Genomic DNA, 27,995 nt, shown 5'->3' on the forward strand with positions numbered 1-27,995 from the left:
TCCTCCTGAGGAGTCTCACCTGGACAGGTGGGTGTGTTTACAACAAATAAAAACAAACATTAAAAACAAACGAAATGATGACGAGGCGGTGCCAATGGCGGCGAGGTCCAACACGAACACGACTCCAAGAAAAACACGACATCCCGAAACAGTCTGACGTCAGAGTGTGTTCAAAAACTGATTCAGAGTCAGCGACAGGAAACAAACATCTGAGACTTTCAGAATAAAGCTGGAAAGACGTTCAGAATCTTTCCAAGATAAAGTTTTTAATGCAGCGACATCAGTGTCGATTTTCACAATAAATATTCCAGCAAAACGTTTAAAAACGACAACAAAGTGAGCAGAAGGTCAAAAGGTCAAAAGTTTACGTTTGTGTCGTGGAAAAAAAAAAAAAAGGATTTTAAACTCACTGTTCCAAGCCTGCTCGCCCTCAGGTATCCCAGAATGCCTCAGTGGGGCGGGGCACAGAGCTCTGCATCTCCAAAAATGTGAGTGAACAACTCCGTCTGCACGTGACCACGAGCGAGGACAGAAACACGCCGAAATGTGAACCAATCGAGCGGCAGCGACACTACAGGCTGTGAGGCCCGCCCCCTGCTGGGACACTGAGGTGCTGCGGGGAGGAGGAGGAGCTTAATGCCGAGACTCATTTTTATTGGTCAGAGACCAGATTGTTCATGTTCCCACTAAGATAACAGAAATAATTTGAGCTCGTTGTGACGTTACTCCGTCTCGTTAGTCGATTATGATTTTATTGTTGCTCAGCAGGCCTCGTTCTGCCCTTAATAACAAACACGAACAGTTATGATCCAGTTTGATTCAAAATCTCAGATGATTTCTGTCCTGACGCCACCCCCTAGCTCAGTGTGTGTGTGTGTGTTCGTGTGTGTGTGTGTGCGTGTGTGTTCGTTCAGCGCAGCCAGGAGCAGGGCACCCACTGCGGCTCCGTGTCCAGCTTGTTGATGAGTCTCAGCAGCTCGGTGAAAGCTTTGTCCTGATCCGTGTTCACGATGATGGAGTCGAACAGGTGACCGCAGCCCTGCTCCATCTCACGCGCCTTCTCGATGATGTCACGCAGCTCCTCGGGCTACACACACACACACACACACACACACACACACACACACACACACACACACACACACACGTGTACGTCAGTACTGAGACACACATGCATAAACACAGCTGATGGGCAAACGTAAACGGACGAGCACCTTGGGGTTCTTGTTTTCTTTAGCCAATAAAGCTCGAAGTCGTTCCTGGGAGGGCGGAGCTATGAAGATTATGTAAGGCTTCAAGTCTGAACTCCTCAGCACCTTCAGAGCCTGGAAACACACACAGACAGACACACACTCTATGTCATGTATAAACAAGCAAACAGTGGAGAAAGCTCTCCAGCACAGGTGTTCCCAGGTATGAACACCATGGCTTCCTGCAGGTGTACCCGGTCACCTCCACAGAGCTCCCATTAGCTCGCTGGCTCAAAGCTGAGCTGCTCTGAGGACCTGCAGCATCTGAACAGCTCACATTCATACTTCAGTGTCTGTTTATCAGGATCACCTGCACCGCAGTGCAAATGAGGTCCGTTTGTGATGAGTGCAGCTTGTGTAACGTGGATCATCAGTGGACATGATGATGAGCTGTTATTTGCATGGAGAGCCTCCGAGGCAGCTGTCTGACACTCTCCCTGTGTCTGTGCCTTTATCTCAATCAGCAGAGTCAGAAACGTAACCCCTGTCCTCTGAGTGCTGGAGCTGCTGCTGAGCCTTCAAAGCAGACGTGGTCCTGTTGGCTGCATCAGGAGGGGATCAGCACCTCCGAGTCTCAGCCCACTGTCCTCAGCAGGAAAGGGTGGAGTGGCCACTCCAGGTCAGGGACAAGCTGCTGACCCAGGTGGAGGAGAGGAAGTACAGTGGGCCAAAAAGTATTTAGTCAGCCACCGATTGTGCAAGTTCCCCCACCTAAAATGATGACAGAGGTCAGTAATTTGCACCAGAGGTACACTTCAACTGTGAGAGACAGAATGTGAAAAAAAAATCCATGAATCCACATGGTAGGATTTGTAAAGAATTTATTCGTAAATCAGGGTGGAAAATAAGTATTTGGTCAATAACAAAAATACAACTCAATACTTTGTAACATAACCTTTGTTGGCAATAACAGAGGTCAAACGTTTACTATAGGTCTTTACCAGGTTTGCACACACAGTAGCTGGTATTTTGGCCCATTCCTCCATGCAGATCTTCTCGAGAGCAGTGATGTTTTGGGGCTGTCGCCGAGCAACACGGACTTTCAACTCCCGCCACAGATTTTCTATGGGGTTGAGGTCTGGAGACTGGCTAGGCCACTCCAGGACTTTCAAATGCTTCTTACGGAGCCACTCCTTTGTTGCCCGGGCGGTGTGTTTTGGATCATTGTCATGTTGGAAGACCCAGCCTCGTTTCATCTTCAAAGTTCTCACTGATGGAAGGAGGTTTTGGCTCAAAATCTCACGATACATGGCCCCATTCATTCTGTCCTTAACACGGATCAGTCGTCCTGTCCCCTTGGCAGAAAAACAGCCCCATAGCATGATGTTTCCACCCCCATGCTTCACAGTAGGTATGGTGTTCTTGGGATGCAACTCAGTATTCTTCTTCCTCCAAACACGACGAGTTGAGTTTATACCAAAAAGTTCTACTTTGGTTTCATCTGACCACATGACATTCTCCCAATCCTCTGCTGTATCATCCATGTGCTCTCTGGCAAACTTCAGACGGGCCTGGACATGCACTGGCTTCAGCAGCGGGACACGTCTGGCACTGCGGGATTTGATTCCCTGCCGTTGTAGTGTGTTACTGATGGTGACCTTTGTTACTTTGGTCCCAGCTCTCTGCAGGTCATTCACCAGGTCCCCCCGTGTGGTTCTGGGATCTTTGCTCACCGTTCTCATGATCATTTTGACCCCACGGGATGAGATCTTGTGTGGAGCCCCAGATCGAGGGAGATTATCAGTGGTCTTGTATGTCTTCCATTTTCTGATGATTGCTCCCACAGTTGATTTTTTCACACCAAGCTGCTTGCCTATTGTAGATTCACTCTTCCCAGTCTGGTGCAGGTCTACAATACTTTTCCTGGTGTCCTTCGAAAGCTCTTTGGTCTTGGCCATGGCGGAGTTTGGAGTCTGACTGTTTGAGGCTGTGGACAGGTGTCTTTTATACAGATGATGAGTTCAAACAGGTGCCATTCATACAGGTAACGAGTGGGGGACAGAAAAGCTTCTTACAGAGGACGTTACAGGTCTGTGAGAGCCAGAGATTTTCCTTGTTTGAGGTGACCAAATACTTATTTTCCACCCTGATTTATGAATAAATTCTTTACAAATCCTACCATGTGGATTTATGGATTTTTTTTCACATTCTGTCTCTCATAGTTGAAGTGTACCTCTGGTGCAAATTACTGACCTCTGTCATCATTTTAGGTGGGGGAACTTGCACAATCGGTGGCTGACTAAATACTTTTTTGCCCCACTGTAAGTCACTTAGACAACTTAAAAATGTTATTGTTTGGCTTTTTTTTTAAGTGTTTTATTTGTTCCTGAGTAAATCTGTTTGGCTGAGATTAAAGTTATAGTTTTTACACAGCTGAATAAATGTCAAGTAGACAGCTGATTATCAGAAGTGTGAGACGGTCGAGAGTTTACTCCAGTGTCCTGTTATATTTTAGACAGCAAGGAGCAGACTCCACCGAGACAGAGGTGACGCTAATCAGAAGGCTCGACCATCCAATTTCACAGCGTCGCACTTCCGGCCTTCTCAGTCTTCGAAGGACCCGGCCCACGTAGACCGCGAAGGCCGGGTCCTCAGGAGGATGAAGCCGACGTTTTGGGACACAGCTTGTATCTAACAGCAGCCCGGGGACGACTCTGTGACCCCAGGACGAGCTGGAGGAGGTGGGCGGGTGAGGCAGGTCTGGGCTTCGATGGTTACTGTTGTCACTGTGATTGGAACCCAGATAAGCAGAATGATCTTCATCATGGAAGCACAGAAGCTCAACTCTGAGCTGCATGGTGAGGTCCAACGGTGCATTCACAGGACGTCAGGTAAACTGATGCACTTTGTGCTAATTTATTACATTGTCAATGTTCTCAGGGCTCAGCTCCATCCAGGCTATCACAGAATCGTCCTTGTGTTTGGATGCGCAGATCTTTGGGATAGACTACTTTCTGAAAACACTGCTTCGAACTTTGACCTTCATATACAAGCTGAAAGAAAACATGACGCAGTCCTCTGTCAAAGGATTGTGGAAAGCATAAAACTGAACCTGGGCACATCCACCTCGTTCTGCCTCAGTACACACTCAGAGGATTTTAAAATCAAAGACGTGAATGATTCCAAGGTTTTAGCAACAGTGCCACATTAATAGTCTCTCATTTTCAGAAGTTCAGAGTTCCTCGTGTTTAGCTTCCTCTTTAACACCTGTAAAGTCCTCCCGAGAACCGTTGGAGACCGTTTGTTTTCATTTCCATGAAGAGGAGATAATGTTAATGTAACTCAGAAACATTTACATGTTACATGGTTTTTGGACAGAGGAGCCGCTGAGATGCATCAGCGCGCCCGTTATAAAACCCTCGAGCCTCAGTCACCAAACGACGATCCACAGGTGAGACGCTTCGACTCCCGCTCATCAGGTGAGTCTGATTCTGTCCCTCAGCGTGGAGAAAACTTTAGCAGAGGTCACTGTGTGCTGAGCTGTAACAACACCAGTGTGACCTGTGCAGGTGTGCAGTTTACATCATGTCAGGTGTGCAGAGATCAGTCCGATCTGAACTGATGCTCTTCATTCCAGCTTCATGTTGCTGCAGGCTGGAAAGCAGCCATGATGGCTCATACAGTAAGAAGCATTTGGGTAAAGCAGTAAAGCTCAGAGCACAGAGCAGGTCACATGATCACATCTGTGCACATCTGTGGAATCTAGCAAGGTTTAAAACACACGTTTGTTCTGAGCGTTACATCTGAAACAAACGCTAACGTCTGATTGTGGCTGAAGCTTGTAAAAAGCTGTCGCACTCACAGAGTTCATCATATTTGCTGACTGTGGCCACAGGTGGTGAGGATGTGATGATGCTCTGATAAGATCTGTGCTCTTCTTCTCGTTTCGGTCTTCCTCATTTTTAGGCTGCTGTGCCCCTCTGCTCGTATAAAAACCTCCTGAACGACTGCAGATAGAACCACTCCTTACAGCTAACTGAAGGTCACAGACCTTCCACCTGAGCAGGTATGTGAAGCTCTTGGTTCAGTTTAGTCCCAGTTCAGTTTCCTGCATTTCACTGGTTTCTTTCTTCTGTTGCAGTTTCAGGACAAACAAAGCAGTGAAGGTGAGAACGTTTGAGATTTTTAAAAGACTTTTTAAAGGTAAGATATTTTTAGGAGTTTTGACTTAACAGTTTACTGTAATGGTTAACTGTTTACTGCATTAAAACTCATCATAAACGTGTTGTTTGAAACGACGCAGATGAAGGTGCTGCCGTGCTTCATGCTGGCTGTGCTACTGTCAGCTGGAACCAGTCTGGCTGTGGATGTGAACTGGTTAACTCGTATTATAAAAGCCATAAGGACAGAGTAAGTGAACTTTATTATGTCATTCATCAGTAATTTCCTGTTTTGTCTTTTCATTGCTTATTTGTGAGGGACTGTGCATAAAACCACTGACCTCAGATGACAAATTTCTTCTGGGGCACAACATTAAATAAGCTGGATATCAGCTGATGAGGCTTTTCAGGGGCTCACACTGATATCAGTGATTAATAGTAATAAAGAACAACAAAAACTAATATTATAAAAAAATAGAAGAAAACAAAATTTTGAGTGAAGTATTTTATATTGTACATTTGTGTTTGTACATTTTTATTATTGTTTTTTAAAACACTAAAGTTTTGCTATTATTCTACTTTTTGTGCTCGTGTGCTTCCACGTTTATCTTCATGGTATTGTTCGATAAATAAGAACTGCAGATGAAAATCGGTGACTACATCGAGCACTTCTACACATCACAGTCTCAGAGCAGATTATGAAATAGGTACGACCTCTGACCTATGATTGGCGTTTCTGCACACGCATGTGTTCATGTAGATGAATGAAAAACGTCCACATGTGCAGGTTGGAGGGTGGTGGAGCACATGAGAAGCAGAAGCTGAAGCTATGCATGCTGCAGTCTTCACACATTGTTCTTATTTTGAAATGCAGTCATTTGAATGTATTAATTAAAAATTGTACTTTCATTAAAACCTGCTGGGCGAGGTTTAGTAAAAAGCTCATAGTGTCATGGTGCTGGGTCGGTGGCCCAGTGTTTTGTGTTTATCATTATGGTTGTTATCAGTGTTGGGGAGTAACGGAATACATGTACCGCCGTTACGTATTTAAAATACAAAGTATGAGTAACTGTATTCCGTTACAGTTACCGTTTAAAAAGGTGGTATTCAGAATACAGTTACTTTGTTGAAATAAATGGATTACACTGCGGTACTTTCCTGTTTCATATTGTCGCGGGTCAGGACTGTTTGGGTTTTGTTTGACAGCTACGTTCTGTTGTTCCAGGCGGCAGCGTTACGGTTGCCATGGTTACAGGGCGACGCTCTCTCTCTCTCTCTGCGACTGTGTGTTTCCTGGGTGAGAGAGCGCCTTTTCGTTGTTGTTGTTGTGCTAAGCTAACAGGCAGAATGCTACAAGCATAGCTCTAAAGAATGTAGCATCATGGGCAGTGTAGTCCGTGCTGCAGGGAGAATGGACTGCCATACACGTTATGTGTCTGTGAGCGCAAGGAGGGAGAAAAAGGGGAGTGGAAAGGTACGAGTTGTCATCGAGGAAAAACGGGAGCTGGAAGCATGTAAATATAATAATAACCACTTCAGCCAAGAAGAGTGCCTGACGAGCCCAGTTGTAAGTAAGCTATTAAGACTCGACTGTCTTTTGCAAGAAAAGTTGACCCACACAACAAAGTAGAGCTATTTTTCGGCTACGAGCCGACAGGGACCCCGCCGTATTAGTCAGAGGTCCCTTTACTACGGTTCGGAGCCGCGGACCTTCAGTAATAGTAATAAATCACACAGCAATAGTACATTCACGTTGTTGTAAAAAGCATGATAATATATTAAGTAATCCAAAGTATTCAGAATACGTTACTCTCATTGAGTAACGTAACGGAATACGTTACAGAATACATTTTGGGGCATGTATTCTGTATTCTGTAATGGAATACATTTTAAAAGTAACCTTCCCAACACTGGTCATTATTATTATCTGATTTGAGTGTTTGATTTCTTCATGGTTGTCTGTATTCGTATGTAGGTTTCATTTTCAGGGTTTCCAGTTCTTAGGTTTTTGTCCTGTGTCCTTCCCCCAGTGCTCTGTTCATGTCCCTGAGTTTGTGCTTGTGAATTTGGGTTGCCTCTTCCTTTTAAGCTCTGCTTTCTTAGTTTTAGCAGTGCTTCACCTACGTCAGCACAACACAAATACACTTCCTACTGAAATACATTCCTTCCAGATTTTTGCTTACTGACACAACAAAGGACAAACGTGAACTGGAACACACAGATGCAGTGTGAAATGACCAGCGAGCTTTGTTTCTTTTTCTAACAGGTACAGACTAACAGGTCAATTCTGTCTGGCTGCAACCATCCCAGATCAGCAGGACCCAAACACCCTTATCAGTGAAGTCCTTCGTGAAGACCACTTTGATAAGCACATGGAAGACTCAGTTAAAGGGGGTGAGGTATATGCTAGCAGCAGGCTGGTTTTAGCTGTTCCCACAGGACCTGTACATGCAGAACGCGCAGTTCTGGAAAGCTTGGACAAACTAAAGAAACAGGGAAAGAACGACTTCCTCCTCATCTACTCTTACCTCTCCCCATGTAGCAAGTGCACAGACAGTAACAAAAAATTCAACATCCTTAACATGATTAAAAATCAGGTTGACAGATGGCATGATGGGGCCTTTGTGTTTACAAAAGTTTTCAGCCATCCAAACGATGGTTCCATTGTAACCAGAGATGTTTTAGAAACGTCACTGACTGAGCTTTCTGATTCGATGGGTGGTCTCCACTACATATTTCGCTGTGATGGACCGAGCAATTCTGAGTTAGTGTGTCACAGCTGCTCTGTAAATCACAGAGTTTCAGAGTTTTGTATTGATAACAACGCTGAGAGAGAGCATCAGCAGGGAAAGAAGCAGGAGCTTCAGTGGAAGCAGAGGAGGGGGCAGTAGCAGGAAGAGAGAGATATACAGGAGTCAGAGTGAGAGCAGCATCAGCAGTGGAAACAGTAGAGAAGCTGGAAAACATGCAGGTGGAGGCAGGAGCAGCAGGAAGAGAAGCAAGTACAGGAGCAGCAGCAGCAGGAGCGTCAGCAGGAACAGAGGTGGAGAGCGTAGGGGGAAGCAGCAGCTAGAGGTTAGAGGAGTTCAAACAAACCAACATCGTCCCTGAAGACAAACTTTCTTTATGTCCTTAAAATTTCTTTTCAAAAATGATTTAAACTCTGTTCAAACTAAAATGATAAATAAATGTTTTTCTGAGAAAGCTTCAAACCTGCTCCATGTGTCTCTGTTACAAGAACATTTCTGATTAAACTCAGTTTACTCGCGTCAGTCCCACACCTGCCTCATCTACCATCACAGCCTGAAACCTCACAAACAAAGAGCGATAAAACATCCTCAACTGTGCAGATGAAATGTGGAGTATTAACTAAGGAGTTAATTTTTTAATTAAGGAGTATTAGCCACATATCAGCGTTTCCTCCAATGAACGCGCTCACACTGACCCCGCCTCCTGCCACATTAATCCAGTCTGATCGTCTGACAGCAAACACAAAGCATACAGCTCTGCTTACAGTTTACACCCTGCAGGACGGTTCAATACAGCAGAAACATGTCTGTGTGCGCGCTCACATACACACCTGTGTGTGCAGACACAGCACGCAGATTTTCCCGGTGTTGATGACCTGTCTCACCGAGTCCGTACTCGTCCCGTACAGATTCTTCTCGAACTCTCCGGACTCGATCAGCTTCCCTGAAACACAAAAACAACTCATTTCACACCAACAGGAGGTTAAAGACCTCCAGACACCCAGAGCCTCACAGGCTGCAGTTTAAATAAAGCACTGACGCCACCTTGTGGTACAAACTGGTATTACATCAGAGCGCCATATTTCTGCCTCAGCATGTTTGGGACACGCTCGTCACCCTGCTCTCCTCTGATGCAGCTGCACTTCAGGACGTTTAAACACTTCTAACTTTAAATCGAGCACATTTGTATGACGTCATCACGAATATTCTCAGATTTAAACGTCTCACCAGCCGCCAGCTCAGCCTCGAAGGTCTGCCGAGAAACAAAGTGATAGTCCCGACCGCTCTGCTCGCCCTCGCGACGGCTCCGCGTCGTGTCTACGACACACACACACACACACAGTTAGTTTACGTGCGCGCACACGCACACACACACACACACACACACACACACATCCTTACGAGGCACAGCTCCAGCGAAGCGCTCTGGTTCACTGTTGAGCAGCCGCTGCCTGAGCTGTTCCTGCCCACAGCCGCTCGGACCAATCAAAGCAATCGGCCGCTTCCTATTGGCCGGCTGGTGGTACAGCGCCATCTCCTCATAGGTGAGAATTTCTTCATTATCAAGATCTGGAGCAAAAGACAAGAAAAAGAGACATCTGTAGTTTGAGTGAGGGTAGAGCAGGAGCTGAGGCTCCGCCTCCTCGCTGCCTGTCAGAGTTTAGGGACAGACTGACGCACCGTCGTTCCTGTGAGGGTTGTACAGCAGCTTCTTCCTCTTCCTCTTGTTCTTCTTCCCACACCAGAGCTTCCCTGCAAACAGACACCACTTCAGTGCACGAGTCACATGACCTCTAACCCCACACGGGTTTTTACAGCAATGAGGTCATAACGTGGGCGAAGCAGGGACCGACCGGACTTCTCGGGCTCGTCTTCTTCTATGGTTTGCTTCATGGCTTCTCTCTGCTGCTGGAAACTCTTCCCTGTGGAGACAGAAGCAGAGAGCTGCTCAGCTGACACCAGAACAAACCTAGTTTTCCTCCAAATGTTGAACAGCTGACCTCAGGGAAAACACGATCATGCCAAACACGAGGAACCGTTTCAGTCCAACGTATAAAAACAAACAGAGGTGAGCCCACACTCGCGCAGCATTTCTCCCTTTGCAGGAGTTCTGAGCACGCTCAAATGGGGGAGACCCCAGGATCTGACATCATCTGGCCGGGATCATCCAGGAACAACTGGAAAAGCACGTCAGCTGGAATTCTGCTGATGCCACGGGCAACTGGAAACAAAGGCGGAGCTTACTGACGCCCTCTGAGGGCAGCTGGACCTTAGGACTGAGGGGGGTAAGAAGGTGGCACTGCACACGAGGTGAAATGTCACTTCCTGTTTGGTGTGGAGTCAGCACAGGGAAGCCACGAGTAACCGTCCCAACGGTCACGTGATCACAGAGGTCACGGAGGTCAAAGGTTGCTGCTAATCTGCTTTCTGTTATCCAAATCAAACGCTCTGAGCGCGCTCACACCGTGCAGCATTCTTCAAACCCTTAAGATAAAAAACCTCCGGCCGTCAGACCGCCGTACCTGGAACCAGGCCAGCGAGCGGCTGGTTATCCTCGTCTCCGTCCCGGTACGCCTGCCACCAGTTGGGGTCGGACTGGCTGATGATGTGCAGGATATCTCCCTTCTGGAAGGACAAGCCGAGCTCTCTGCACGGCACGTAGGGGTCGTCCGAGGGGTCGTAGTCGAAATGAGCCTTCACGTGGACCTGAGGAGCGGAGCAGAGTCATGGGGTCAGAGGAAGGCTTCCACCCTCATCACTTCAGCGCGTCGGGAACGAGGCGTTCCTCTCATATCGCAGCACTCACCACACTCTCTTTGACGGGAGGAGGTTTGCTCTGATTGCTGGGAATCAGCACGAAGGTCAGGAGGCCGTGCATGTCGGCCTGTTTAGACACAAAGACACAAAATCATCTCCAACCACTGACGTGAAAGCGCCTGAGCTCACAGACGACGCTCAGCCGGAGTCCAACCTGCGCTCGTACGTGAAACACTCACCAGGATGTCAAACACCTGGTTGACGTCTTTGCCTCGGATCTCGATGCCGTTAATCTCCAGGATTTCGTCTCCTTCAGACAGAAGCCCGCTTCGTTCAGCGGCGCCGCCGCGAACGATCCGACTGATCACCACGCTGTCCATTTCATTCCGCACCGTCGCCCCCTGCAGAGCAAACCATGCATTTCATCACAGCCACGGAGTCCTGGCATCAAACACCAAGATGTTGTTGTCGCTTTGAACAGAGCTCGACTGTTTCCCAGCCCTCAGATTTCACATGTAATTAAAATGGGTCAAACGTGTGTGTGTGTGTGTGTGTGTGTGTGTGTGTGTGTGTGTGTGTACCAGAGGGATGTCTCGGGCCTTCTCGATGCGAACAATCTTCACGGTCTCTCCTCCCCACTGCGTCAGCATCTCGCCCTCGGCGGGCAGCGGCTCCAGCTGCATCTCCATCTCTGCTATGCTGTCATGGGTCAGAAGCAACGACTGCGCGCACACACACACACACACACACACACACACACACACTGAGAAATCTGTGTGTGACTGTAAATGTTTAGACATCTTTGTGGGGACATGGAAACGAGTGTAGGTGTGTGTGTACCTGCAGATGTGTGTCTGAGAGCAGGCTGTGCAGCTCCAGGCCTTCTTTATTGTGACACGCCTGCAGGAGGTTCCTGACCTGAAACAGCAGCAGACACCCCCGCTCTGATCACTTCCTGTCACATGTCCAACCGTATTTTTTACATTATTAGAAACTTTGGTCGTGTTTAATGACAAAAACAGACATATTGGTGCTGCGGCTGCAGGGATGCGGGCGCTGCACCGGTCCGTCGTGGTGAAGAGAGAGCGGAGTGTAAAAGCTCTAAATTTACTGGTGGATCTACGTCCCTACCCTCACCTATGGTCACCAGCTGTGGGTGTGCCCCAAAGGACGAGATCGTGGATACAGGCGGCAAAAATGAGCTTCCTCCGAAGGGTGGCAGGCCTCTCCCTTAGAGATAGGGTGAGAAGTTTGGCCATCCGGGAGGGGCTCAGAGTAGAGCCGCTGCTGCTCCACATTGAAAGGAGCCAGCTGAGGTGGTTCAGGCGTCTGACAAGGATGCCTCCTGGATGAGGTGTTCCGGGCATGTCCCACCGGATGGTGGCCCCGGGGCAGGGACATGACGCGCTGGAGAGATTACATTACTGGGCTGGCCTGGGAACGCCTTGGTGTTCTCCAGGACAAGCTGGAGGAGGTGGCTGGGGAGAGGGAGGTCTGGGCTGCTGCCCCCGCGACCCAGCCATAAGAAAATGGACGGACAGACAAAAACACACCCGTGTTTTCCTTCATAGAGGCCTTGCTGTGGTGCTGTTACACGTCTGCTCTGTGTGTGTACAGTAAGTACACACACAGAGCTGATTGATCAGCGTTGGGGTGATGTGAGGAAGAACAGAAGAAGAAGAGGAGGAAACTTTGGGTAAGTGCACGAGCAGTGAGTAAGGACTTTAACAGATCGGTTCTCACGCTCATATTTCTGTTGTATTAAAGATCAAAGGCAGATCTCTGACGTGAACAGCGGTGTGCTGCACTGAAACCGTCCTCCTGCACTGCTGCAGCACGTTTCTGCTTCGTTCCTGATGAAGAAACAGCATGTTTGTGAGGACAGCGTGCACGCCAGCTCTTCTTTTCTCTTTGATTCTGGAAGCCAAACGCAGGGCGGGGGCGGAGACGCCAACATGGATGGTGTGCTGCTTTTAATGAGTTGCCTCTGAAACGAGGCCCGAGGAGCGCAAACCCCAGCACCGAGCTTAGCCTCGCTTTCGCAGCACGCAAGAAAACTCCCGAGTGACCGACGGTGTGATGAACCAGACCCCGCCCCTCAGGAAGACTGCGGGCTCAGTGGGAAAGGGAACCACACAAGTTTGATCCCAGGACAAATGTGGATGAGACACAGACATCAGGCAGAACATCGTGGAGCAGCTGGACGAGTCCGACATACAACATTTTTGTAGGTTTGGATTAGCTGAGTTTGGTTAAACTGGGTTGTTTCAGCTGAGTTTGTGTTAGTTTGGTCAAAGCAACACCTGATCGATTCACCTGCAGTGAATCGATCAGGTGTTGCTTTGACCAATCACCTGTGTGACTGCAAAGGAAAAGAAAGATCATGAACGATGTTGGTGAATTGAAAATGGTCCTGCAGGAAACAGTGTGTGACCTACTGCAGCTCTACAAACATACTACAGTGAACGTGTCCCCGCTGTGCTGCCCCTTCACAGCAGCTTTGGACAGACAACCACTAACTCAGTTTGATCTGCAGCACAAAGAGGTGAGAAATAACAAAGGATCGACTATTAAAGACCAGCTTTAAGTGTTTAGCTCACATCCAGACTGATGAAGCTAAACTTTCTGCTCCATTACCGCAGGTGTGTTACCTCCATGGCGAGTGGAAGCGCCTGCTGCGTGTTGGGGTACGGCGGAGACGGTCGGTGCATGCTGCTGGCCACGGCATTGTGGATCCTCAGCGCCGACTGGAAGTCCGACTGCAGAGAGAAAAACAAAGACGTCAGCGACTCCGAGCTGTCATTTATTCCCACTCGACGCTGCGCTGAGTCAAAAGCTGATTTAAATCCTCACAAACAGAGTTCACACTCAGCAAAAGCTCCAGTTTTATGACTGAAGTGCTGACCTCTGACTGTTAACCCACCGACAGGTCACTCAGGTGGACGGCGAGTCGCTCAGAGTCAGCATAAAGATGGCCGAGCTTCTGGAGGAAGACCTCGGTATCCTCAGAGCTCGCAACAGTCGATTTCCACATGAACTTTATCATAATAATGAGATTAATGCTGCATCACCACACATCAGCACTTTTTAAAGAGACGCTCGTTTATCGCCTGAGCTACAGGTGAGACATTTTGCACAGGTAACAACAGACGCTACAGTAAAGCTACAGGCTGCTCTGCATCAGGTCTGCTTCATGCTGGAAGTCAGTTTATGTCACCAGAAGAGAAAAGAATGATTCAGATAAAAACCTGTGAAGCAGAGACAGCGTGGCTCTGCTCATTAAACGCAGCTCAAACTGCTGCGTAGCTGCAGAGTGACGCTGTGAAAACAAACCCTCGGTTCAGCTCATGACTGTGAGGAAATATGAGTCCAATCAGAGCGCGAGTTTCCTCAAATGATCAGTACAGTTTATTTTAATGAGCTCACAGGAAGTCCTGCACTAATCCGTGTGGCAGAAATAAAACAAACCTTCAGCAGAGCAAAAACCACTCAGACGTCTCTATGTGGGCGAATGGCTTCAGGCAGCAGCGAGGCTCTGAAGCACGACTCAGGAGGGTCGACTTTGACTCCAAAGCATCGCAGGAATGCGCTCTTTCATGCATCTGACTGGCTGACAACAGCCACATGACTCCACACGGCTTTGTGACAAAGATTAACGCTCTGAGCGGATTTTAAAAACCTCACGTCTCCATGTTTCTGCAGCTTTAAGTGCAACAGAGCGGCAGGCAGACGGCGTCACGATGACCACTTTACAGGCCCACTGAAGGATGATTTTGGATTAAAGCTCTGTTAGAAACCAATCACACTGCAGGTGTCACCCTGCTGAGTGACAGCTTTCAAACGCCAGTGCAACCCGAGGCTGACGCTGCGACGGCGAGCCTTTTCCTTCTTCCGGTTTCGTGCACTGAAACGTGCGGTTTGCCAGGTCTGTGTTTGTTTGCTGCTCAGAAAAGCACACAAACACAGTCAGTGCACACCTGCACCATGTGAGAGCGTCTGCAGAGTCACCACCAGCCCGAGGGTCTCTCACCGCGCATCAGGACCGGACCCAGCAGCTAAAAGTTGCCCTGGGTCAGGAGAGAGCCCCGCCTCGAAGTGTCCGGGACCACAAAGCTGCAGCTCAGACAGCAGTGACGAGTCTTTGACCACAGAGTCTCACAAAGAAGCCACAATTACACAGCGGGCCGAGGCCTCGCTCGCTAATATTACCTTGTTCAGCAGAGCGAGGACCAACTCGATGTCATTGTGACTCTGCTGGTCCGACAGGCTGCCCCGGACCTGCTTCAGCGACAGCAGCAGCTCCTCCAACTCTGCAGAGACAGAGCACACGTGTTCAAAGCAAGCACACACATAGCTGACCTCAGACGAACAGTGTGTCCTCCTGTGTGTGTCAGCGCTGCCGCCCAACAAACAAACTCTTAATTAAGTCGGGTGCTTCACTCCCTCCCTGAGGAATTCCCTCCCTGACTGGCGTCTGACATTCTTGTTCACTTTCCTCCTTTTTCAACGCTGTCAGCATCTCTTTAACTTCCACCTCCTCACCCTTTGACCCCTCAGATCTGCACAGTAATAACGGCTGTGTGTGTGTGTTACCCAGCAGCGCGTGTGTGTGCTGGCTGCTGAGCGCTGGCAGCTGCGGTGTGTCTTGCAGGAATGTGGGGTTGTCGATCCCGCTGTAGGGATTCTGGGAGAGGTTCCTGAGTCTGAGTGAGGCGTTCAGATCCAGCTGCCGACCCTCCTCTTCTCTACGACGCCGAAGGTCCTCCTGACACACAAACACAGAGCAGAGGAAGTTACACAGGAGGCCCTCCATATTCCTCATGCATCAGAGCACACATGGCGTCCTCTGCACCGACCTGTGCACGCTGAGCTGTGATTGGCTCTGTGCTAAAAGCCCACGTGAGTGTGTTATGTAAATGAAACCCACATCAGGTAAAACCTGACGATGCTCAGGACTGAAAAATCAGCCGGAGCAATCCCACGCCCACTCGAGGAAACTAAACCTCGTGTTGGCTGCAGCTCATTCTGAGCCAACACCTCCCCCACACGCTCAAATCAGCCTGAAAGTTTACCCACAATGCACTTAGTGAAGTTTCCTGCACTAAATTATCAGAGATGTGTTTGCAGGAACTAACCTGAGCCTCCGAGGGTTCGCTCAGGCGTGCTTTCATCCCACTGTCGTTACACAAAACCTGTCACAGTGAAACATGCACAGCCCCAAACGGAACACCTGTCGATAAAGGCCCCACCCACGCAGGTGTCTCTGTGTCGTACCTGATGCTGTCGTATCCTCTCCAGCTGAGCGGAGCGTCGCAGAGGCAGCGTTCGGCTGCCCAGGTCTCCCGGACAGTCCACGGCCATTTCTCGGTGCTGCTGTCCTCCCCTCGCCTCTTCATCTCCTCCTCCCTCTCCAGCAACATGGCCATTCAGATGGGAGGTCGTCATCCCTCGCATGCACGCACGTCTTGTACTGTGTGCGTTTGATTCGATTCCTCAGACGGGCAGTTTCTACGATGGTTATGTTCCTGAGATGTTTAGGAGGGTAAGTCGGTGAAGAAGGCAGCCATGACACCGTCACCTGTGCAGGAAGCAGACACACAAGGTCACCTGGGTTGAAGGAGCAGATGAGGCAGATGAGTCTGCTTAGGGCTGTTCGATATAACGATATATATCGGATATAAAAACGTCTATCGTTTCCTATTACACTATCGTTTGTTTCATGGAGTCAGAAAATAAACTTTACAGCAATATTTTTTCATGGTTTTGATGGTAGCGGCTTTATTAAAGTTCTCTCTTTCGCTTATATTTAATATAACTACACTACGGACGGACAAGCGCCTGTTTTTACATGTTGTCGTTAGCAACAATGACGGTAAAACTATCACGTGGCTCCGCAGTCCGCTTATTTTGTTTTCCACGTAAACCTTTCACAATAAAGCTCAAGATCCCGTTGAGACTTTTCAAAATAAACTGAATCACGTGAAAGAGCATGCAGAGAGTTTACGGAGGAGAAGCAAAAAAAAAAAACCCTGATGTGCTAAAAAAAATAATAAAATAAAATAATCAACCTTGGACTCAAACTTTGAAAGACAACGGCGGCCGTTACAACTTATGTCTAAAAATGTATCGTTTCATGCATCGGTTAAAACACTCAAATCCAGGTAAAAGACGCACAGCTGGAAAAACTAAACGCAAGTCGAGCTGCCCGAGATTCACAGAATTTACAGAAAATGTTACATTTTTGTGATTTATATCGTTGTCAGAACGATAAATGTCTTATATTGGGATATGGCATTTTTGTCATATCGCACAGCCCTACATCTGCTGACAGTAGGGCTGCCACAATTAGTCGACTAGTCACGATTACGTTGACTATTAAAATCGTCGATGACTGATTTAACTGATGTCGTTTGAAGCTTTGTAAGATCCCAAAAGACGCTGGAATAAGTAGTAGGATTTAAGAGTGTAATAACGGACTGAGACAGAAGACGGCAGCACTGCATGTACAAGGATGCCAGCTGCCGTTAAACCCCGAATTCATAGCGCAGCCCAGCTCAGTTTCCAACAATGGCAGCAGCTAGTTAGTTTTAATATTACTCTTATTATTCTTTCTGGGTCATAAAATAAACGTTTAACATATTTTCAGGGAATGTAGCTGTGTAAACCTCAAATATCTGCTCAGTTTATCAAGACACCACATATTTGCAAAAGCGTTTTCGGAGACGTTTGTTACCCACTAGCTCGATAGCTAGCCGGGGGCAAGGCTCACCAGAGCCGTGAGAACACCGGACTCCCGGCTTCAAACCCACCGGCGTCTTTCGCTACTCAGGTTAAACATATATAAGTCACTTAGATAACTTAAAAATGTTATTGTTTGGCTTTTTTTTTTTTTTAAAGTGTTTTATTTGTTCCTGAGTAAATCGGTTTGGCTGAGATTAAAGTTATAGTTTTTACACAGCTGAATAAACGTCAAGCAGACAGCTGATTATCAGAAGTGTGAGATGCTCCAGAATTTACTCCGGTGTCCTGTTATATTTTAGCAAGGAGTTTATTAAACTTCACCGAAACAATCTGCAAATTAGGGCTGGGCCATATTATACCGTTCACGGTAATAGAGATTGAAAATGTGACGTCACTCAGGGGTAAAACCGCAAAGAATTCTGGGAACTCGTGGCAAGAGGTACTAGCGCACGTAGGCTTTCAATTGAAATCAGTTATACAGCGATAAAAAGAAACACAAAAAATGGTAAGAAGCTGTTGTATTATTAACTGCAATAGCCGGTCGCATGACAGCCATGGGAAGCCGACGGGTAAAGAGATCGGTTGTTATCGGATTACGTCGTTGAAGAGAAATTGTTCGAGCCATGTTTCCGAAGTAACAAAGAGTGGCCTGGATTGCAGCCATTCAAAGACAAAATATAACGTCCCAGAACACTCCAGCTCACAGGTTAGTCTGCTCCAAGCATTTCCACACAGGTCAGTCTGCTGTAGTAGTTAATGCGTCATTTTTCTTAACATAATTGGTGATATAGGTTACAAGCAAGTCTGGCGCTGAACAGAAATTGTCGCGCTATGCTCCTTTGTTTATTGTGCATAAATAGTGAATTATCCTGACACAATATTGTGTTTCGCCTCTGTTATTACCATGGTACATTGACAAAAACATATACTTTTATTCACAGGATAAAACAGTTGTTTTGTATCACTAATTGCCCAGTACGATTACAGCATACAATATTATTGTCACTGCTACATTTCTGTGATGGGTACCAGAAATTATTTCCACTACTAATTAATTACCGTTGAGCTCAAAAGGTCCTATTAATAAACTGTTAGCGAATGTGTATTTATGACGACGATTTGTGAGACTGGTAAACTTATGATAGGTACGATGGTCTTTCTTTCTACACGGTGCATTTCAAGGTCCTGCACCCATCCGTCGGTAAACTGTACCTGGGCTTGTTGCAGTGACCTGAAGTTACTAAACTTCATGAGTGTATGCACTCACTCCAAGAAGCGTATAATTATAAATATGAGCGTGGTGAAAGTTGGGCAGCACGCTGACGTCTTTTGTCCCTTTGTGTGCTCGTAAGGGTCTGACCCTTTCACTGGTTTGATTTTTTTCCTCGTATCTTTTCTTTGACTTTTCATCAAGTCTGTCTTTGTACGGACCGGCATTGTTCTCCTTCGTTTTGTACATACCTTTTTGGGGGGCAAAGAAAAAGCAAGAATTTATTGGAACCGAAGAATGAACGTTTTGCGGTGCTGCAAATAGTGATGGGTCGTTCGCGAACGAAATGGCTCTTAGAGCCGACTCTTTGACGTGAACGACGCGAGCCGGCTCCTTATCGCGAGCCGTCACGTGGGTTGTATTTTTTTTTCTTCTCTCACCCTCTCTCTCGCACTTTTTTTCCGCTTCACTCTGCACGCCAGCCTTGTGCTTTACGCTGGGCAGAGGGGGGAGGGGCAGTAGTTACACTCAGTAGCACAGGATCAGAGCCAGAGAGAGAGAAAGAGAGCCAGGGACAACAACGTCACATTAGAAAGGTATAGTAATCATCCACAGCTATTTTCGGTTGCAGGTGATAAAGGATTCAGAAAGTTTATTCATGCAGGTCCATATGACAGAGAATGTGCATGTTCTTTTTGTTTTCATATTATAATTTATATTTAATTGTGTTGTGGTTTGCAGTGTTTTGTGTTGTTTTCACTTTAAATTTGTAAAAGGAAAAAGCTGAAAATTTAAATAGTTAAAAGTTGAAATGTGAATAGTTGATTTTTGTATTATATGATTTATTTATTGCATTTTATGTGGAGTGAATAAATAAAAGTATATTTACGGTGGCCCCTAGAGACAAAGCACATACAAACTCCAAAACACGTACAAACTCCAAAACACGTAAAAACTCCAAAACACGTAAAAACTCCAAAACACGTAAAAACTCCAAAACACGTACAAATCACAACAGAAGTGCTCCAGGATGCTAGGCGCAGTGTTGAGCTTTTGTTATCTTGTGGCTACACAAGCCAGCAAGTACCAATGACCGGATTTGGTGTGTGGTAGTAACAGGTAAATGAACTTTTTTTTTTTTTAAATTATTTGAATATATATGAGTGCCTGTGTAATGTAAGTGATCTAGTAGCTCTGCTTTGGAAGTTCAGTTCATGCTAGAAATGTGTTTTGGAGTTTGTACGTGTTTTGTCTCTAGGGGCCACCGCATATATTTATATATAAACATATATAAATAAAACCACTTGTTTTTACGTTAGTAATTCCTTTTGTGCATAATTTTATATTATTGTTAATAATAAATTAATTAAAGCAACAAAACAACCCGAAGAGCCGGTTCGGAGCCGAAAGAGCCGGCTCTTTTTAGTGAGCCGAACCGAAAGAGCCGGATCTCTAAAAAGAGCCGGAAATCCCATCACTAGCTGCAAATGCTTGCGTTTGATGCGGTACTTGGATTGTTTTGTCACGAGTTCATGGCATGCAATGCGCGAAAGTCACGTGGTCTGTCAATCTCTATACCGGTATAATGTTAAGCAACGATAGGAAAATGAAATATCGCGATAGACTGGGAGTAAAACGCGCATGCGCAGTGCCTTTGTTTTCATACGCACATGGCCGATTTTTGAGTGAAACAGATGAACCAGAATTGGTTTGTAAAAATGGTGCAACTTCCGTGATGTGGAACTGGTTTGGTGTTTGTCCGTCAGATACACAACAAAGCACATTTTTTGCTGAACATGCAAGCGGCCGTCGTTATTGTCGTATTTGTCGGACTAAGATGGGAGTAATCTGGGTCCTAAACTCCGTATACTTCAGGTCAAACGAACACTGCAGCATCACTGAGAGTTAAAAACTCTCTAAATTCTTTCATCTTTAATAAAACGATCAGCATTGCTGCTTTACCAGGTGTAACTATAAAGTTTAACTTCCAGGCATCCATGAAAACAAAAGTTATTACATTTAACGGAGTTAGAAGTTAGCAGGAAGCTAGCGGAAGTTAGCTCGCTAGTTTCGCTAGTTACCTAAGCATGATATTGCATGTTCTGACTGAGAGATTTCTGAAAAAAATCAAACGTACAGCTCTGCTATCACTTCCAACATAAATGAAGACAGGAAACTAAACAGCAGTGACGTTTGTAGGGTTACTGAAGTTGGGCTAGCTGGTATACAATGATGTGCTATGTGATCGCTAGCGACACAGCAATGTTAGCATAACATAAACAGTGAAGCTGGAGGACGAACACTAACACTTTTCCCACTTATAAAAGTTAACTTGAAGGTTCCTCATGGTTAGAGACAAATGCAATCGCATGGCAGGATGCTGTAAACGGACCAAACTTCAGTCAGGAGAACAACTGAGATGATCCATCCACAATACGAGGTTAGTCATTAATATACTGCAACAACATGGGAATAGAGCAGCTGCCAGAGAATTCAACATTAATGAATCAATGGTACAGAAGTGGAGGAAGCAAGAAGAATGAGTTTAATCAAGTTTGATTTATCTGACTGCTTTGTTTCGCTTAATGTGCCTTATAATCCCGTGCACCTTATGGTCCGAAAAATGCGTACTGCACACTGCAGTTTAATGTTGCAAAGCACCTCTTTTTAACTTCAGTGGATATTATACACGGTTATGCTCAGGATATGTCAGCCCATTTCTACTGGAAATGCCTTTGGGTTAAACTTTCAGCAAGGAATTTGCATTTGCACTGTTACATTTTTATAACGCTTTAATGTACATAAAAACCAGCTTCTTGTTTACGTGAAAATAAATGGAAGGTTGTCTTTTTGCGCTAGTAATGTTGTGGAGTTGTATTTTGTCTCGCATCAATTATATCGTCAATTATATCGTTATCGCAAATTTTCAAATATATATCGTGATAAATATTTTTGGCCATATCGCCCTGCTCTAGTGCAAATTTCATTAAAATTTAATAAACTACCATCTTGTCTTTATTTTTAGTTAGCACCTTAAACACTTAAAGCTGTAAGCTAATGATAGTTCTATAAGAGCAGATGCTGCTGGTGCAATAAGCTGTACGTTTTACGTCCAATGGATGATGATCTGATTAGTCGACTATCAAAATAATCGTTTGTGGCAGCCCTAACTGACAAGTCACAGGAAACCGAATACATTTATGAAGGCGTGACGCCAACCAGGTAACACTCAGCAGCTTTTCATCAGGGTGGAGCTAAGGAAGCACAGCAGGATCACTTTAAAAAGGAAGTAAGGACACTCACATGACACACCTGTTTCACCATCACAGCATTTTAATGTCACAATGGGAACCTTCTCGCTGCCGCACATTCAGCCAGATGTGCGGGACACAAACAGCTGGTTTAGTGACAGGTGCAGCGGGTTAACAGCAGCGCCAGATGAAGCTCGGTCATTAGTTCAAAGGCAACAATACCAAGACCGCCGCCCACTCCATACACGTAACCATAACAACAATGGCTTTGTCTGCAGCCGGGTGGTCCGGGTAGGTGGGAGGGACGAGGGCCGGCGCTCAGGTCAGGAAACAGGGGAGGCAGAGAGCGAGTGAGGTAACGACGAATGGAAAACAAAAAAGAGAGAGAGAGAGATGGTAAAAATAAACAGACGGATGGAGGCCTTATCTCAGTAACACAATAACGTGTTTGTATGTTAACTGTGACACACACGGCCCATGATGCACAGTGAAGAATGCCAGGCAGCCTGGGAACAGCATTCCTGTGATGGGGGAAGGGAGCGTGTCCCAAAAACACAGAGCCGGGATTCAAACATTGATCCACACTTTCAGCTCTCGTCTCTGAGCTGTGCACAAACACACCGACCTGATGAGGGCACGTGCTCGTTTACAGGCACACACTGTTACATACACACAAAATAATCTTGAGATATGCAACCAAAGCCTGACCCCCGCTCTCAGCCCCCCCATCATCTTTAATATTCGCAGAGGTCATCTACGTTTACAGTGACAGGAGTGCAAACACAATAACCAGCAAGGCTCTGCTTACAGAATTAAATATGTGAAATCTGTCCTCAACTGTGTGTCCAGGTAAACACACCTGAGTACTAACGACCGCTGCAGTCAGACAAGTACTCGAGTATCAGTTGATACTCAAAGCTTAGGGTTTGCAGACAGTTCGCTGGATTCAGCTTCCTGGACCACAAACAGCTCTGTGCACTCATGAATCACACGGACCAACTCATTCATCGGGTTTCACACATGCACTGCAGCCCCGAGCCGCTCCATCAAGCGCCCGGCTCCATCTCTGACTGCACGGCGTCCCGACCTGAGTCTTCAGAAACCTACACGTCCGAGGAGCTGCACTGAGCGCTCACGTTGTCTAATTCAGTGAAATCACAGGTTTGACTGAATAAAAAGAGAAACAGTTTCCGCCTAACCGCCTCAGAGACACCTGACAGATTTACAAAATTCAGCAGATGAAGATGATCCTGGTCTGTGGATGCATGTGCTCCCACTCACGGTGAGCACGCACCTCTCCCACAGGCTGACACCAGCCTTTGACCGTTACTCAGAACGCACTTTGTGAGGTTTCCTGTAGCAAACTTGACTCCGGGAGCGTAAAACTGATGGCTTCATTAAAGACCGGTACGACTGCAGGTGTTTGACCTACAGCAGAAAGAAAAAGTCAGTGCTTGAAGAGAATCAGCTGAGGGGGTGAGGAAGAGTGGACGAGCCCTCCTGCTGAGTGTTTTGGTTTGCGGGGAAAGGGGTGGAGCTTGGTTTGAAACCCAGTTTGGCTGGAAAAGCCTGAAGCTGATCAGGACTTGAAGCCGTTTCCTGCTGGATTGCTGCCCTCAAACCATCAGAAAGGGCATGTTCTAACTCAACACGCCACCCGTCCTGTCGCACGCCGCCCTCTGGGCACGTTTCACTGTCATCATTCACAGTTGGTTGTAAAAACACAGAGGTCAAGTCATCGGTGTGTTAGCAGTTTGTCTTCCTCAGAGACTGAAGAGACATTTGTCCCACCGAGACAATTACACAACTATGACAAAGACGAGCTCACACAACCAACACGAGATTGTTCCCAGAAGCAACCAGTCCAACGTTTAATCTGACAGACTGCAGCGACAGGATTAATCCAAGTTTGTTTTATGTTACTGATCATGTGACTTGATCAAGATAATCAATAACAATCCTGATAATAGCCCCTCCCATCCACCTTCCTCCACCCGCTGTTCTCAGAACTTTATGAGTGTGAATGAGTTTTGTCTCACACACACACACACACACACACACACACACACACACACACACACAGAGCTGTACCAGCCTGTACCAGACAGGAAAACAGAGAGGAGGGAGTGGAGGGTGGACACGCTGAAACGGAACAAAAACAGCTTCAATTATTTTATGTGAGCAACAAAAGCCCGTCAAACTGAAAGATAGTCTCATCTGAGTCATGGACACGCAAGTGGATTTAAACATGTTGAACGTGACACCGATTCCTCCCCCACCCTCCAGAAACACCACAGCCTCTAACAGCCTTTCACGTTCTCTCACAAAATCTGATCGGTTGACTGGAGAGCAACGTCCTGGCTCTTATTCTGAAAGTTCCCAGCCCTTCCTGTCACGTCTCTTTGCTGCTTCCCTACTAAGGCTCTCATCCTGCGGACGAAGTCCTCCACCTCTGCACTGGACTGCAGCTGGTGATGTAGTCCTGGTTCTAGTCTGGAGGTCCTGCACCAGAACCAGAACCTGCAACAGGTGGAGAACTGGTTCCTAAACCACTAACTAACCAGCTCACCTGAGCAGGACAGACTGGTCAGCAAGGCCGTGTTTGTGAGAAAGGAAGCATGAGACAGGAAGGGCTGGATCTTTCAAAATAAAAGCAATCAGACTGTCCGGTGAAGTAAAAGTAGAAGGTGCTGTTCTCTGGCAGATTAAATAAGGAAATTTTGTAAAATATAAAAAAAAAAAACATAAGCATGGAAAGGACTAAACTCAGTCCTCATACACACCTGGACTTCAGCAACGTCCCACTGCCTGAGGACGCAAATGGACCAAATCAGACAGCAGTGACCAATCTGCCCCGGCACGAGCCCCCCAATCAGGCCGGAGAAGAAGCGAGCGAGCGAGCATTCCTGAGAACAGAGGACGTCTGTCTCTCTTTGGCCGGACGCCCTCAGCCCCGTCCTCACCTCACTGCTTCACCAGGGCTCTGCGTGGATGGTAAAGTGAGGCTCCCACCGCTCTCTGAAATTCAGCCAATGACCCTCCACATCCAGCTCGCACAACACCTGCAGCTTTCTTTCTGTGCTGCAGAAGCAAACCTACATCCGCAAACCTACATCCGCTGACGAGGAAACCAAACACAGGCACCCAACCTGACTTCCACAGCACCCTCACAGATAACACCAGCCTTATTAAGGACAACAAAGACGAGCTTCAGGGAAAGCTTTGACTTCAAAATAAATCAGAAAAATACAAAACAAGTCCAATGGTTCCTTCTCCAAAAAGATAAACACTAGTAGTTCTCAGAGAAAACTCACTTCTCCTGCAGAGCCTCACTCATCTTATCTCTTCATTTGGGTCTGAGGTCTGAGAGCCGAACACACAGCAAGGGGAGCTGCATCTTAAAGGTGGAGAGCACTCAGAGTCTGGAGCCCTGATGTGAAACTCTTACAGGTGAGAAAACTTTCCACAAACACGCCAGACACGCATGTGCAGCTGAACCGTGACCATGTGCAGGAAACTGCAGATGCAGCAATGAGTCACATCCAACCAGCCACCGACCGCGGTCACTTCACCACGCCGTGGGACTCCAAGGCAGTCCTGATGTCATCAGATGAAACATCTAGCACCCGAGAGCCGGCTGCCCTGTGAACAGCTCACACTGAAAGGTGACAAATTCTGTCTCACCTGCACAGGTGTGATCAGAGCGGCAGCAACAAGGAAGGGGAGTGTTCTGTGTCCTCGTGCCTGCTGCAACCCGTTCATGCTGCACAGGTAATGCAGCTCCTCCACACCTGCTGCGTCTGCCAGCAGCATCAGGAGGAGTAGACGCCGGGACCAGACCAGCATCCGCTCCACAGTGTGAGGAGGCACAGGAGGAGCACGGGGGACCTCCAGCGGCTCCTCGTCTGACTGAGATCTCCCAGACAGACCCTGTGATGGTGGCGTGAGGGCGTGACGCCCTTTAGTGGGACCTGCGCTCGCATCCAAACTACGCTCTTTGTAAGACTCAACATTCACAGCAACTGCATCGTAACTTTATTCACAGAAATTCAATCAGATAAATGAATTCTGGGCACCAGTTTACTCAGAGGGTGAGCTGGCGACCGTGTGATCCATGGCCAGGAAGCCGGGTATGAGTCCGACCCCCCCCCCCACTGTGCCTCCTGTCTGTCTCCATCCAATAAAGGCTATTAAAAAATAATAAATGAACAAGTAAAATTTAAAATATTGCGACTCTGCTTTGATGGAGCCACCACTCTCTCTGGAGCAATGCCCCGCCCACAGACATGTCTGATTGGAAGGCAAACGCAGGTAAACATTAAACAGGTAAACTTCTCCAAATTTTATCTGCTGAAACTGCAGAACCACGACTCTGTCCACAGCAGTGAGACAAACCAGCACAAGGTCACGCTGAAAATAGTCTAATAATAATGCAGCGACTCACAGTGAAGGGCGACAGGCTGCTGGGAGGGCGGGGTCACATCTTAACACCGCCCACATTCACAAGAAACTCAAATATTTAGGACAGAAATCCCCCAAAACAAGAGCAGAGAACTACAAATTTACAAGAAACACATACCATGAATTAATTCGTTTTTTCATAAAGGTATGACTTTTTCTAAACTCAAATATCAAAATAATAAAAAATGGAAAAAATTCAAATATTGACAAAAAACGTTACTTTAAAAAATGTAAAATAAAACACAAAAAGATCCCAAAAAATTCCCTCCAAAAATGACTAAAATGTACAAATATTTATGAGGAAAATGTAAACTTAAAAAAAATCAATTTACCAAAAAAGAATTAATAAAATTGTGGGGCAAAAAATAAAAGCAAAGAAATTCAAAAACAGATTAGGAAAAAAGTAACTATTTACTGAATGCCCGTCACACATGTTTGTTTGTTTTAAAAAACAACAACAAATAATTGAAGAATAAAGCCCAAAAAAAGCGCACAAAACATGACTGGGAACATATATGCGGGGTAAAAACAAACAAACAAGAGAGAAAAAATAAAGAAACCCCAAACGCTGAGAGGACTGCGTGAGGAGGCCGGGCTGGGCTTGTCCCTCACACCGACTGAAGGTTTGAATCCGAGCCGCCCACTGCCACTGAGTCCTCGGTAATCTCGGACCTGATAACGCTCCATTCAAAAACACATTTCCTTCCACGGCAGTCACGGGGAGCGGCAGGGAACAGGAAATGAACGCTTTATTTCTCTGTACAAGGAAATAAGAAGCTCACTGTAAATACAGCTTCCTGTAGTTTGACAGGTTGTCCAGCACTCAGGTTAACTTCAGCAGGACTACGCGGCGGCGTTTTAGTAAAAATGGCGCTTTTAGTCGCTGCTGAGGTGGAATAACTGAAATAAAGATAAGCTGAGCGGTGTATGCAGGTACCTCTCCCCCAGCCTGGAGTTTGTCTCACTGACAGCTGGCTAACCTTAGCTCACTCTCGAGCCTCTCTGCGTTTTCCTGCTTCTCTCACCCGAGCGACAGGGCTCCGGGGCGGACCGGCTCCGTTCACGGCCTAAACTCGGACACCTGGGTCGGTTTGGCCCGTCAGCGAGCCGCCCTGCTCGGAGAAACGCACTTTATTCGAGCCTAGCGTTAGCTGCTAGCTGCTAGCGGCACCTGTTGATAACAAAGCCACTTGAGAGCGAACAGAAAGCGCTGGAAGCCTCACCTGCTTCAGCGCGACCTCGGCCTCTGTCTCACAACTCAATCCCCCGGGAAATTGCCGGGTCACAGCACCGCTCTGAGCCCTATCCGCCACTCGCTTCGCGGACTTTCTGTCGGTGATTCTCCGTTTCTCTGGCAAAGTTGCTGCTCGGACACCACCGGAGACCTCCCCTCCTCTTCCTCACTGTCATTCCCAGCTCCAGAGAGGGGGCGGGGCCAGCGAGCCACCAGCTAGATAACACGGTGACGCTGATTG

The 27,995-nt window shown here is 46.9% G+C and overlaps 1 protein-coding gene and 1 long non-coding RNA gene across 3 annotated transcripts; one reads left to right on the forward strand and one right to left on the reverse strand.

The window, feature by feature from the left end:
- Positions 1–746: 746 nt before the first annotated feature.
- On the reverse strand, positions 747–27,970 carry LOC309694930 (protein PALS1-like). Of its 2 annotated transcripts, XM_082515208.1 has the most exons (17): positions 27,744–27,969; positions 16,132–16,435; positions 15,451–15,622; positions 15,067–15,167; positions 13,509–13,616; positions 11,698–11,775; positions 11,439–11,579; positions 11,097–11,258; positions 10,907–10,984; positions 10,623–10,806; positions 9,954–10,022; positions 9,781–9,852; positions 9,502–9,669; positions 9,328–9,417; positions 8,931–9,043; positions 1,215–1,325; positions 747–1,087 (listed from the first exon to the last, which is right to left on the reverse strand). In XM_082515208.1, exons 2-17 carry the CDS (start codon positions 16,309–16,311, stop codon positions 911–913), a joined length of 2,004 nt encoding a protein of 667 aa, XP_082371334.1. In that variant the 5' UTR covers positions 16,312–16,435; positions 27,744–27,969; the 3' UTR covers positions 747–910. The 2 variants fall into 2 exon arrangements, with proteins under 2 accessions (XP_082371334.1, XP_082371335.1); XM_082515209.1 differs by lacking the exons at positions 747–1,087; positions 1,215–1,325 and adding an exon at positions 5,490–5,547 and having other exon boundaries at positions 27,744–27,970.
- LOC309694942 lies at positions 5,027–7,707 on the forward strand. Its single transcript, XR_014272991.1, has 4 exons — positions 5,027–5,256; positions 5,332–5,393; positions 5,494–5,600; positions 7,617–7,707. It is a non-coding gene; the product is annotated as an uncharacterized lncRNA (long non-coding RNA).
- Positions 27,971–27,995: the final 25 nt, after the last annotated feature.

This window comes from Aulonocara stuartgranti, assembly GCF_965226115.1.
Source record: "Aulonocara stuartgranti genome assembly, chromosome: 19".
NCBI lineage: Eukaryota > Metazoa > Chordata > Actinopteri > Cichliformes > Cichlidae > Aulonocara > Aulonocara stuartgranti.